Source organism: Bubalus kerabau, chromosome 14 (genome assembly GCF_029407905.1).
Source record: "Bubalus kerabau isolate K-KA32 ecotype Philippines breed swamp buffalo chromosome 14, PCC_UOA_SB_1v2, whole genome shotgun sequence".
Taxonomy (NCBI): domain Eukaryota; kingdom Metazoa; phylum Chordata; class Mammalia; order Artiodactyla; family Bovidae; genus Bubalus; species Bubalus kerabau.
Genome location: NC_073637.1, coordinates 84,033,667 through 84,048,063, shown reverse-complemented (window position 1 = coordinate 84,048,063; position 14,397 = coordinate 84,033,667). Strand labels below are relative to the sequence as shown.

General features: G+C 40.7%; 1 protein-coding gene across 5 annotated transcripts in view; it reads right to left on the bottom strand.

Annotated features, from left to right (window-relative positions):
* Positions 1–14,397, bottom strand: part of COL14A1 (collagen type XIV alpha 1 chain) — a 230,700-nt gene that overhangs the window by 71,931 nt on the left and 144,372 nt on the right. For all 5 annotated transcript variants that reach the window (XR_008702439.1, XR_008702440.1, XM_055546785.1 and 2 more), the window contains 3 exons: positions 13,418–13,527; positions 11,098–11,256; positions 2,141–2,218 (listed from right to left, as the gene is read on the bottom strand). Coding sequence is in view for 3 of the 5 variants with exons in the window: in XM_055546785.1 (XP_055402760.1) it covers positions 2,141–2,218; positions 11,098–11,256; positions 13,418–13,527 (347 nt within the window). In the remaining 2 variants the exon portion in view is untranslated. The remainder of the gene's footprint in view (positions 1–2,140; positions 2,219–11,097; positions 11,257–13,417; positions 13,528–14,397) is intronic.

Genomic DNA, 14,397 nt, shown 5'->3' with positions numbered 1-14,397 from the left:
GAATATGCCTGAATGAGTTACCGGCGTGTAAAGGAAGACAGGGCACCTGGTAAGCACTACTGAATGATTCGTGAATATCCCATTTGGAGCAACAGCCAAAAAAGTCCGCCCTAGGATGAAAAACTAGAAAGGTTCATCGGTCCCTTTGGATAGAGAAAGTGAGCTTCGTCTTCTAAGATCTTGGGGAAAGGTACTGTCAGGGCTGAATAGAGGACAGATGATAATTAAATTGTCAAGCTGAAAATACTTTCAGGCTCTGAAATATTCACAACAGAAATCCAAGAGTCTGAGCAAAGAGCCTGTATATGCTTTTCTCCAAATGTTGGACAATATTCAAAAACTTCAGCTCATTGCAGGAAAGGAAAGCCCTGCTAACGTATCTGGCTTGATACCTTGGGCAGCTTGAATGCGATACAGACTTAAGAATCCTGAACGGTCCCCCCAGCAGGCTGACGGCAGGCCTCCTGTGACCAGAGACTGCCTAACGGTTTTGCCCCTGCTGCTGGCTGGGTCTGCATCTGAGTCTTTCTACCACAGGACTTGCACACCTTCAGTGACAGAAAGAAAAAGAACAGCTCGGAGAGGGCAGGGATCTGCCTAGGCGACACGGTGATTATACTCTGCTTGATGCAGGGTAGGATTCTGGGTGCTTCCTTACAATCCCCACTCTACCTGCCCTTATGCACAGCATCATAGTGTCTCTGCTTTAATTCCTCACCATAGTTTAATGGAAACTTATTTTGATGAAAAAAAAGCCACTCCCTTCTCAAACCAAGTCATCACGCATACACGGCCTGCAGCAGATGATGTGAGTTGATGTAAGGTCTTAAAAAAGGAAATTTTTTAGACTTGATGAAGTCTTCCCCGTGACCATGCTCCAGGTTGATTTCTTAAGACATGACTCCAGTCCAAACATAACAGGTCCAACATTTCAGCTCACTGGTCCTAAAGATCCTTAGGTACGAACAATCCATTTTTAAATACACAGTCATCCACCCTGGTGAGTTACATTTGGTATTTATAATGAGAAAAGGTTTATTTTTCTAGCAGCTTTGCCTAAGTTAAATAGATTATGACTATGGTTTCCGGATTGTGTGGAAAGAAGGCCTGGGGCATTACAGGAAATTCACAGGGGCATTCTGAGTTTTTTTAAAAAACTCAAGAGACACAGCAAAATTCAGTACCCATTGGACTTTGTATACACAACTAGCTCAAGGTATAATAGGTCACAATTTCAACACTAGAAGGGACTTCCCTGAAGTCCAGTGGTTAAGACTCCACGTTTCCACAGCAGGGGGCCATGGCCCAGGTCAGGAAACTGAGATCCCAAAGACAAAAAAAAGAACAACTTTGTAAATTTGTTTTATCAGCACTTGCTATGAAGGAAAGCAAATACCACGGGGAAAATCAGCGTGGAAAGGAAGGGAAGGTGGGGCCTCCCCTGCTGGTCCAGAGGCTGAGATTCTGAGCCCCCAGTGCAGGGGCCAGTCGGACCCCTCACCAGGGAGCGGGGTCCCCCCTGCAACGAAAGGTCCCCTGTGCCGCAGCTAAGACCTGGCACAGACACATAAATAAATAGTTTTGTTAAAAAAGGAAGAAGCGAGGGTGCTGATGTCCACTCAGACTCCGAGACCTGAGAAGCTGTGCGTTCTCAACAGGCACACACATCCCAGTAGTGAGTAGTTGTGGTTATTCAAAAGTAAGTGTATCATCTTACCATTCTGATTTATATATTAACATATTGTTGGTTCATACAGCAGAGTTTTTAAGATACGAACACTTATGAAGACGTTTGGACCTAATGACCTCATATATGGAATTACTAGATATTTCTTTTGGCTCTGGGGTACCATAAAAAAAATTACTGCAACACCAGGGATTCGTGAACCACGGGATTGGGACCATCTGGACCCTGTGTAAGTGGCACCCCGTGTAGCTGGGCAGTTCCCATGTGTGTCAGTGTCTGCTGATTCCAGATACGCCTCCTGCTTAACTGCTTTTTAATTTTCATCACCAGCATCATAATGAATTATCTGTGACATGAGTTTTGTGAAATAGCATTTCATTTTCAGCACTGCAATTAAATATAACTTTAGAAAGTTTCAGCAAAGAACAGAATTAGTGAAAGAAGAATTCTTACCAGGGCAGGAAGTTCACAGCATTTGTCTTTATTGGCCCACGATGTGGAACAAACAATATCAAACATCTGTAACTGGAACTGCAATTTAAAAAGAAAATTGTCATTCAATAAATATATATACATATATATGTTATACATATATATACATGTATATATATAAATATATATACAATATATACAATGTTCAATAAAAGATACATTGTGTTTACAATTTATAATGATTTCACAGTGCACATTACATAGTGTTGTTAGTCGCTCAGTCCTGTCTGTCTTTGGGACCCCATGGACTGCTGCCCATCAGGCTCCTCTGTCCATGGGATTCTCCAGGCGAGAACACTGGAGTGGGATGCCATGCCCTTCTCCAGGGGATCTTCCCCACCCAGGGATTGATCCTGGCTCTCCTGCACTGCAAGAAGATCCTTTACCATCTGAGCCACCTTACATAATAAAACACCAACACATTTATAACATAATATTACAGTGAATAAATGTGAAAAGTCATTCCTCAAACACACAGTGATTTAAGACTTCTGTCAGTGGTTACTCCTTCCACCATCCAAACTGCCTTACTCATCACAATTCTTCCTCCCATCTCTACGTAAAAACACTTAGAGCCTCTGGTGAAATCCTCCCTATGGCCCACCACAGTTAGTCCAAGCACCTCCGTGACCCCACCAGGCTCCAGACATCTCTTACAGCCCATCGCCCACCACCCAGTACACTTGGTTATATTTCCCCTCAGAGTGGGCACTCATCAAAGACATGGCACCTTCGTGCCCCCATCGTAATGAGTGACATGCAGGGACTTCCCTGGAGGCCCAGGGTTAGGACGTGGAACTTCACTTCAGGGGCCACAGGTTCAATCCCTGGTTGGGGAACTAAGCCATATGCCTTGTAGCATGGCAAAAAAAAAAAAAAAAAGTGGCATGTAGTAGGTATTCATGGAGGCTTGTTGAATTATTTCTGACTTCCATCATTCAAGCATACATTTGACCACTTTTTCTTTAGTGTATAATGTGAGCCAGATACCATATAGACCTTTAGGATATAAAAATGAACAAAACCAGCTTTTTGCCCACAAAGAATTTACAGGGAGTCAGAGACTGACACATAAATACTGTTTACAACGTGGTGAGTGTCATGACAGACTCACATGTGGCACTGTGCGATCCGTGCTGTGCATTTTCATTCAGGCCATCGATCATGCCATAAATATTTAGACAGTCTTGTTCAACTCATGTTTGTTGGCAACAATTTAAAGTATATTTTGAAATATTTAGAAACATCATTATAATATCATTAAGGGCTCACACTAGCTTCATGACCTAACCATTTCTAACACTATATTTCTTCCTATATTGTTTTCAAATATTGCATGTCATCAGGAGTTTGGAGATCCCCTGGAGGAGGAAAATGGCAACCCACTCCAATATTCTTCCCTGAAAAATCCCATGGACAGAGGAGCTTGGCAAGCTACAGTTCACAGGGTCACAAAGGGTTGGACACAAATGAGCGGCTAAAAAGGTAGCAGCACTCAGGAGTCTGGGATTAACAGATACACACTAGGATATATTATAAAAGATAAACAACAAGGACACAGGGAACTGTATTCAGTATCTTATAATATCCTATAGTGGAAAGAATCTGAAAAACAATAGGAGACGTAAGAGCAGCAGGTTCGATCCCTGGGTGGGGAAGATCCCTTGGAGGAAGGCACGGCAACCCACTCCAGTCTTCTTGCCTGGAGAGTCCCATGGTCAGAGGAGCCTGGTGGGCTACAGTCCATGGGGTCACTAAGAGTCAGACACGACTGAGCGACTTAGCAAGTAGCGCACATCTCTCCATCTACGACTGAACCACTTTGCTGTACACCTGAAACAGTTCAGTCGCTCAGTCGTGTCCGACTCTTTGCGACCCCATGAATCGCAGCACGCCAGGCCTCCCTGTCCATCACCAGCTCCCGGAGTTCACTCAGACTCACGTCCATCGAGTCGGTGATGCCATCCAGCCATCTTATCCTCCACGTCCCCTTCTCCTCCTGCCCCCAGTCCCTCCCAGCATCAGGACACAACACTGTAAATTGCCTATTCTGCCATCTAAAAATAAAAGTGCCATCAATTACAGAGCTGGCAGAGGATGAAATTCTCTTCATTTCTTCTCTAGGTCTGCGAGCCCATTTCTGTCGTGTCGGCTCATTTGCATTACATCTTTTTAGAGTCCGCATCTAAGAGACGTCACACGATGTTTCTGCGTCTCTGACTGCACTTGTGTGACAATCCCTAGGTTCACATAATCTGTAAGATGCCCTCAGAAAACGGTATTTTCAGCAAAAACTGGAAAACTCTTGGAGGCTTATTTTCGCCCATCCCTGTTAAGAGTCCCCTGGACGCAGGTAAGAACACTCCAGCGGTTGGTGCGACTGCAAACAGGCTGCTAAGGGCGCCTGCAGCGTCCCATCTGACAGCAAAGAGAATGACGTCAGGGCTTCTCTCGCCACACCCAGGAAGAACTGCGCCTTGCTGCAAACATCTTTTCCCAAGTGGGTTTTGCAAGATTAATAACACAAATGTTGAAAGCAGATCCATAAATCAAGACATCATGCTTTCTGTTTTCAATATAAAACCATTGCATTATTTGAAGCAATAAGTGCATGGCTCAGTACACTCTTTTCCATCTTAAAAAAGTTTTTTTTCAAAGGGCATGACATTTCAGTCTGTTCAGGGCAACCACACAACTAAATTATGATCATTGAAAAATTAAGTTTGTAATGGATGGACCTAGGGATGGTCATACTAAGTGAGGTAAGTCAGAGAAGCAGAAACATTGCACGATGTCTCTTAGATGCGGAATCTAAAGAGACACGATCCAAACGAGCTTACAAAACAGAAATGGACTCAGAGAAGAAAGCTATGGCTGCCGGGGGAAAGGACGGGGGAAGGGACAGTGAGGGAGTGTGGGATGGACAGGTGCACGCTGCTGTGTTTGAAATGTAACCCAACACGGCCCACTGAAGAGCGCAGGGAACTCTGCTCAGTGCTGTGTGGCAGCCTGACGGGAGGGGAGTCTGGGGGGAAGGGATGCATGTCCATGTCTGGCTGAGGCCCTTTGCTGCCCACCTGAAACTATCACAACATTGTTAATTGGCTATACTCCTCTACAAAATAAAAAGTTCAATAAAAAAAATTTGGTTTTCAAAATTAAAGCATTTTTAAAGAACGTGGCTGCTGATTTTCACAAGCAACAGTAGCAGCAAAGGTATTTCAAGGCAGCACAGGGATTCAGAGGCAATGGAGCTAGACTGCCTGGGTGTAACCCACTCACAAGCTAAGCCATTTTAAACAAATTGCTTCATGTGGTGGAGTCTCAGCTTTCCTTATCTGTAAAAATAGTAGAATAATAGTAGCTATGCAGTAGTAGCTATTCATCAGAGTAATAATAGCAGCCATAACAACAAAATGAACCCATTAAAGGAAAATATTTAGAACACTTCCTGAAATACAGTTATGCAAAATAAACCTTATTTTAAAGCAACATGTAGAGAAGCCCTTTTATAGTTGACCTATAAGCTGCAGGAGTATATAACACAGAGGCCAAATGGTTAGATCAAAAGGATGAAAGTGATGTGATGCTGAGAGCAGAAATACAACAGCAGTTTGTGTCCACAGTCATTGTATCTGTTTAATATTTTGAGAAAAATCTTAGCAAATAACAACAATACCAGCAAACATTTGTTGAAAACCTGGCTGTGTGCCAGGCACCATCCCAAGGACTTCACCTGTGTCTTTCACTCTTCCCATCACCACTGTGAGGTCTGATAATAGTAATGTCTACCCCGTTCTATAAATTAGGGCTTGGGATGAAAAGGCCTAAGTAATTTAAGCACATGTTGAAAGCTAATTCCTGTTGAGAGCTGAACAGCACACCTCACTTTCTTGCAGTTTATTTTGTGAACAGATCATTAGTCTAATGTTTAAAATGCAGATACCCCAGCCTGCCTTTACAATGCCATTTGACTTTATAATCACTTCTATTAAATGAGTCCCATTATGAGAGCATTAGAGTCGGTTAATTCTGTGAGTCATTCGTCCATTAAGAAAGTTTCCATTTCTGAACAGGGCCCTCAGTGTGAAAACATTTCAGTGAATGAAAAGATTTATTTAAAGCCAAGGCCTTTCACTAGTCTTGGGGTATACCAGGCTTTCTTGAAGTTTTTCAAATAAACAGTCACCACCCGATCACCTATAACTGTACAATGTCTCCATACAAACCTTTGGCTAAACTTCTTTTGCCCTCTTGAGTTATTGAGATTCTTATGAGTTCATTTTATTTATTCGAGAGGTTGAATACCTACTAAGTGCTGAATGAGGCCAATACTATCATTTGAAGAATGCTTGTGGGCTGTCTTTTCTTTTTCAAGTCAGATGAAGTCAGAAGCCTTTTTTTGTGTGAGTACAACAAATTTATTCATAATTGTTTTGCATTCGTAATAGTTTAGATTCCTCAGCCTTTATTTAAAGACTTCTTTTCCAAGTCCCATTTCTGGGGACTGATTTTTTAAAATCTGGCTTTTATTCCAGAAGTAATTAAACACACACTTACACAAATTATGGAGGAAACATTACAGAGATAATATGTCAAAGATCTCAGATTTGAGTACCTAAAAATTCAAGACAGCGAGGATCAAAATAAACCATACTTTAAACGTCGAAGAGGCAGCCCCTTTTGACTTTAGCAACTTTTTTCCTTTGTAACTAACAGCATTATGAAAAAAAATCTGCACAAGAAAAAGACCGTCCCACTTTCACTTGTAATAATCTCTTTCAAGGGAATACTTAGACAATTACAAATGCTCATTTTTCATTATTGGACACTTTTGTCTGGGCATAGCACAAAAGGCAAGTCATTTGGGGTCAAATGTTAGCATGAAAATAAGACTAAAATATTTTTTGGCAGTTGAGGCACTGTGATCTGTGAATGGAAATTAAAAGGGACTTCCCACTCAGTACCGTATTTCATCTTCTGATTTTTTTTCCAGCATATCATTTTTAAGCTTATAATTTGAAGTCGAGCTGTACCTCATCTTATGCAAATATTTAGAGAGCTTTACATTCCCTGAGAACACAGGAGAAGGAGTCCTGGGGACCCACGCCTCCTTCTGCTTTCAATTTGGTGTGTAACTTTTACTGACTCCACCTTCAAACTATGATTTATTAAGCACTTACCACTTATCAGCTACTTAACAGGGTGTTTGTACTTGCTCTCAATCAACTTACTGAATTTAAGGGAAACCACAACGGCTCTATTCAATTAGGAGATAAAAATGAACACCGTCGCAATCATTGGTAGTAATCAGAATGTTAAGGTGCAGAGATGCTGGGGAGGGGGCGCATTTTGATCACATTTATTTCAAGCCTGTAATTCAAATAATGGTGAGTTTTTGAACTTGCCAGTGAATACACAGGGCATATGGTCACTGTCACAGACCAGATTCCTTCCTCTGCCTTAAGTTCTATCATAATCAGGCTGACCTAATGGAAGAGAGCTCAGAATGAAGAGCAGTAACCATATGCAACTCAAATACAATCTCACATCTCACTGTCCTCGTGTTTGAAAGGGGATCTCTCCCTAACTTATTCAGGTCTCAGTTTCTGCATCTATAAAATGGGGACGATATATTTTCCTGGGTTACTGGAGGATTAAACGGGAACGTCTTAGAAACGCTCACGCTGCCTAGTCCGTGTGTGTGTTATCCGCCAGTTGTGTCCGACTCTTTGTGACCCCGTGGACTGCAGCCTTCCTGCCAGCCTCCTCTGTCCATGGAGTCCTCCAGGCAAGAAAACTGGAGTGGGTTGCCATCCCCTTCTCTAGGGGCCTGATCCATATTAGGCAATACATATTAGTCACTATTATCATTTTAAGGATTAAAAGATACAATCGAGTGAAAACACAACCATTTCCTTACAATTGGAAAACACTTGTTTCTATAGGATCATTGACTTGTCTTCTATTGATTCCTACATAAAAACTTTAACTCAGAAAATAAAATTACTAAAAATTCTATAACATAACTTATATTTATTTTTATTTACACATCAGAGAACTAAACAAATAACTGTATAATTATCTAGGTGTTAGATTTGAAAGGTGGGAAAGAGATACTAAGAAACATGTTCAATGCCAGAAGCTCAAACATTTTCTTGAATCATCTCTGACTGGAAGCATGATCATTTCATTAGGTATCAGAAAAGTAGAAGAAACCTCTCAGAACAAAGAAGACTGCAAAGGAGAGGCCCAGCTGTACGTCTGCTCCCGTGTGCTCTGACAGCTAGACTCAGCCCGCTTATCATTTTAGTCTCACTAGAGAATTTTTGCTGCCGGTAAAGTCTTGCATTGCTGACCACAAGTTTTTATTTCGAATATGAGTAATATCAATAGAGTAGTTACTATATCCCTAAATCCATTCATCTCTTCTCCACTCAGCTTTGGTTTAAAAAGACTATAGCCTGAGAAACAGACTCACAGACTTACAGAACGAATTTACAGTTGCCAGAGGGGGAAGATGGGGTAAGGGATGGTTAGAGAGTTTGGGGTGGTCGTGTGCACACTGCTGTATTTAACATGGACGACCAACAAGGGCCCACTGGAAGCACAGGGAGCCCTGCTCAATGTTACGAGGCAGCCGGGATGGGAGGGGGTTTGAGCGAGAGGGATACGGGCACAGGCATGGCTGGGTCCCTTTGCTGTCCACCTGAAACTATCACAACATTGTTAATTGTCTATACGCGAATAAAAAATAAAAACTTTAAAATAATGGAGAGATTATATTCTTTAAAAACTGAAAATTTAGAATCATTCCATCATCTGGCATTTTTTGAATCATTGACAAATTTGCCAGGGAATATCGATCTATAAACTACTAATCTCTCTTAGATGATAATTACTCCTTCTGGAACGACCCAAAACTTGTGCATTGCACATTCCCTTTTGCAGGGTATTAGAGTCCACATATATTTCAAGATCATGTTAGCAATCTGTGATTTCTAAATTGAGAACTGAAGACTGAAGCTTCTCTCTTGTCTTACACTGAAACAAGTGTTGATAATAACAAAAAAACCAAGCAAGTTTTCAATCACATTCTTGAGATCTAACCTAATCATCCATTTCAACATAATCAAATTCCTCAATAAGTGGGTAGACTGAAAATCTAGTAATCCTTTGTAGACTTCCAGATTCTCGCAAAAGCCACAACTTTTTCCTACCAGTTCTACAAAGAACTCTTTAATGACTGACTTCTATAAATTCCCTTTTGTCTACTACTGGGTGGGCGTTAACCACAGAGGGTTTAATTGCTGTTTTAATTGCTCTTCTTTCATGGACGAAAGTAAAGATTTATTACCGGTAGACCCTAAACCTATGGTTGTTTTTGCTTTCCGAACTAAATTCCATAATATTTAATTGGTCATATATTTTGGAGTAAAATTACTATGTAGAGTGTAATTTGAAGTACAATTAATTTGTAACTGTAATTTTAACACTGTAATTGCAAAGTATGAGCTCTAATTAGGAGACGGCAGGATATCTACTAGCGCACTGTTGTCAACACCACAGGTGGAACATGATACATGCAAACTATTTTAAGAAAAATTCAGATAGATGGCTTTCTATTTAATTTCTAACAAGTGTTTCTTGAGAAAGTACTCTTCATATAACTTTATTAGATACTGTGATGTAAGGTCAAAGGTAGCGATTGCAAATGAAGACCATGACATGGTTTCTGTTCAGTAGAGAAACTGCCTGCAGAGTAGGAGACCTGGATAGATCCCTGGGTCAGGAAGATGCCCTGGAGAAGGGAATGGCTACCCACTCCAGTAGTCTTCTGGAGAATCCCATGGACAGAGAAGTCTGGTAGGCTACAGTCCATGGGGTCTGAAGCATATTGCAAATCATTTTCATTTATTTGATATACTAGAAGATTTCATTTGTATTAATACTAAATGATTTCAGCTTTAAAAGACTTTGAGAATCATCAGGTCTTTCTAAAATTCCATACAGCTGGCTAGTTCTGCAGGTCTCTAAAAGCACAATAAGAGTGAATCTTAATTAACTCGATTATTCTGTTACACAGAAGAGAAGTGTAGATGTGAATATTTGGAATTGCTTACAAGAATAAAATTCCCTCCAGGTGAATTGGTTCTAATTATAGAATGACTCAAATTAGAGAATGCTGCTAATTAGCTGTGAATGTGTGGTCTTAAAACAAAAGTTTGTGCTCACTGCTCTTTTTTGTAGGCATTAACTGAAAAGAATGTGATTTATTTGCCAATTTGAAGTCTCTTGATCTTAAAATCCATGATTAAAAAAATATGATAAAAAATATATCTTAAAATGATGTTATTTAAATATTAATGATAAAATATTATTATCCCTTATTATTAATGATAAAAAGGGTTAACTTGACATTAGCAATAGCAAGAACCTAGTTATAAAATACCCAAATCTAACCCACGTGAGAGGTTTATGTCAATTTCCCATGTATAATAATAACATGTTTTATACAGATTTGGATCTGGTCATATAAATGAGGTTCATCCACAGTTTTGATTCTCATGAACCAACCATTTATGTCACGGTATTTTATTTGAATTTTAAAAATATCTTACTGTTAAAATTTTCATTTAGAAAACAAACTAGTCTATTTCTGGAGCATTCTCCATATAATACAGCAGAAGCATATTGCAAGAGCTTCGAATGTTTGTGTTTTAATCCATTTAAATGAATTCATTTCATTCATTTGCACTTCATTCATTCATTCATTATCTATTTACTTATCATTCATCAACTATCATTCACCATCACTCTCTCCATCTATGCCTTTACCAAGCTCTTCCCCTGGAAAATACATAATCATATTTTAGAATTTTTTCCCTTAACACAGATTCATTTGTTTATCCACTCACCGGTGCAGAGTTTCCATTTGGTCCTCTTGATCGAACCATTCTCCCCAGGACTTCGACACCGTCCAGCGTGATATTAGATGATGCGTTTATTGCCTTCTCACCCACTTGCTTGCAGTCAATAACCACTTTGGCCAAAGTCTTGCTGACAACAATATGTAGCTGATAAAAGTAAAAATGTTTTAAAAGGTAAGAAGCAGGAGAAAATACCAAATACATTTACATAATTGCATGACTCATCACCAAAAAATATGCAAGGGAAGAAAAGGAATTCTGTCTCCTTAAGCACTTTGCTTGAGAAGAAAGTTTCTACTCTAAACCACTTCCATGACTATCCCACATTCAGATGCCATCTCTATGGGTTTTTTTGTAAACACTAATGGAATCTCAATGCTTTTCATTTCCTCTATAATATTTTTGACTACTCTATGATTGTCTCACCAAGAAAAAATCATCTCTAGAGGAAGTTGATAAATACATGACAATAATTCCAAAGAAATGCTAATGGGACTATTCGGAAGCATACACTAATAAATCACATGCATCTCACGTGTCTCTAAGATACCTTATTTAAGACACTTGTGGTTTACAGTCCTAGTAACAAGAAAAAAATATTTTTACGCAACGTTTCTTATGCAAAAATGAGAGAATTTTGTTATGCAATTGTTCTTATATAGTGATGGTATTCAAAACCCCAGAAGGTAGCAAAGTTGTATAGATTAGACAGATCTGACCGCATCCTATCAGGAAACAGAAGCCAAGCTGAAGACTGCTGTGTGACCCCCTTCCTGCCTCTGACAGGACACGAGGGGCGTGGCCAAGATGCAAGGCTTTTCAACACCACTGAGTAAATGCTCTGCTCTCGGGCACTCTTGCTGTTGCATTTTTTAACAGCCCAGATATCAGTGGGATTATTCACTGCAAAGGAAACAGTAAATTTTGGAAGGAAGGCTGTCTACTGCAGTGACCACTAAAACAAAATGTTTCACAGATGTGAAACACGAAGGAGCAGAGCTCTATCACATGTGCCAGGTTACAATAAGACAACTAATGTCAGGCATGGAGAAGGCAATGGCATCCCACTCCAGTCCTCTTGCCTGGAAAATCCCATGGATGGAGGAGCCTGGAAGGCTGCAGTCCATGGGGTCGCTGAGGGTCGGACACGACTGAGTGACTTCACTTTCACTTTTCGCTTTCATGCATTGGAGAAGGAAATGGCAACCCACTCCAGTGTTCTTGCCTGGAGAATCCCAGGGACGAGGGCACCTGGTGGGCTGCCGTCTGTGGGGTCGCAGAGTCGGACACCACTGAAGTGACTTAGGAGGAGGAGGAATGTCAGGCTTACACAATTCTTCCTCAGGGCAACTTACCATGCAGTGGCAGTGACGGGCTGTCTCAGTGCAATCTGTCTACATATTTTAACAAGATTTGGCTGCTGGCACTTTAACACTATTGGTGGCCAGGTAGACCAGCAATCCTTTCTACATAACACATACTGTAGGGAATTTACAACTGTCTACTTAGTAATCCATTACCCTCTGCTACATGGTTCCTCAAAGTATGAACCTGGACCACTGCTATGATAGGAGACCAAAATTTGCCAGTCCAAAATGTCTCTTTAGAATACAGATTATTTCAAGCTGAAAATAACCAAGGTCCAAAAGACTCAGAAAGAAACTTTGAGCTTCATGTTAACTGCCTAAAAGAATTTAGACAGAAGGTCTGCTCCCAGAACAGGGCTATTACCAGCAATATCTGCAAAGAATATGGCTAGGTGTGTGTGTGGAGGGGAATCTGTGTCCCATTGACTCATTTAGTTACTAAACATTTGCTTTCCTTCTCCATGTGAATTGTCTCCTTCCTTTTGAAGTCCAACCCAAACCACTGCTTGCATAATCCTCTTTTGTCTTTGGCTGAAGATGGTGCCTAAGGTAAGGTTTTGGCTATTTTGGTGAGTTACTCAGTTTTCCTGGGTCTCCCTCAAGTATATATGTTACTAAACTTTTGAGTTTCTCCCATTAATTTGATTCTTAGACCAGCCAGAAGAACCCAGAAGAACAGTGGAAAATGTCTTCCTCCTGACACTATCAAATCTCCTGGGGTGCTGGATAAAAACATACATTTTAGGATCCCATCCCAGAACTTCCATATCAGAATATCTGGGCAGTTCACAAGCCCCACAGGTAATTCTTACTATAGGAGATCCAAAGCACGATGTTTTTGATTTTGTTTTTTGGGTTTTTTTTGCACTTCTCTGTTGCTTGGCCTGCAGTAAGCAGAATAAAGAATATATATATATATATACATACAAGGCATTGCTCACCTTGTGAAAGCTTCCATAGAAGATTTTCCTAATTTCAGGTCCTTCAAAAGTAACAGTCTGAAAGTCCCCGCTGTAGTCATGGTTGAAATATGTTAGGGTTTTCCCACCATCTAATCAAACAAAATAAAAGATTAAAAATATTCTAGAAAGTATTAAAATGGGTAATTTTTTAAAAAGTCAACTCAAAACAATATAACCATTGCTTTGAAGCTGTGTTTTAAAGTGGTGAGTGGGTAACGAAACGGCCTTGGAAGGCCCTAGGCTTTCAATTGGCCAAACTAACTGAGTGAACCACGTGGGGACAATGAGGCGGGGCCCGACATTCTTTCTTCCTCTCTACCTCCCGCCTGTATGCATTGCCATCGCCATTTTGGGAAAGCGCGGTCTGAAGTTGGAAGTGGAGGCAGACCAAAAGGAAGAAAGAAGCTAATCAAATTGTTACCAGAGATGTTCCTGATCTTTGCTCAAAACTCATCAACCCTCTAGCCCCACCTTTAGCAGGAATATCCTTGCTCAAAACCTGCCAACTCCCCACCTTGAGCAGGAGTGAACATAAATCTTTAAGTGAAAGGGTCCAGAGATAAGAAAGGAAGCTATAGAAAAAGAAAAAAGAACCAGCTGGGGCCAAAATGGTGATAAATCTGACCTCCAACAGATTGTGAGTCTCATTATAGTTTGATTTTACTTTGAAAAAAGAAAGCGAAGTTGCTTAGTAGTGTTCGACTCTTTGCGACCCCATGGACTGTAGCCTACCAGGCTCCTCTGTCTATGGGATTCTCCAGGCAAGAATAATGGAGTGGGCTGCCATTCCTTCTCCAAGAAAATGGATATTTTACTATATTAGCATAGTAAATGACACTCTTACTAACTGGCAGCCATTAAGGACCACGCCCTTGGCAAAAGCCGTGCCCCTTCCCCAGTAGCTGGAGGAGGGCATGGCAACTCACTCCAGTACTCTTGCCTGGAGAGTTCCACGGACA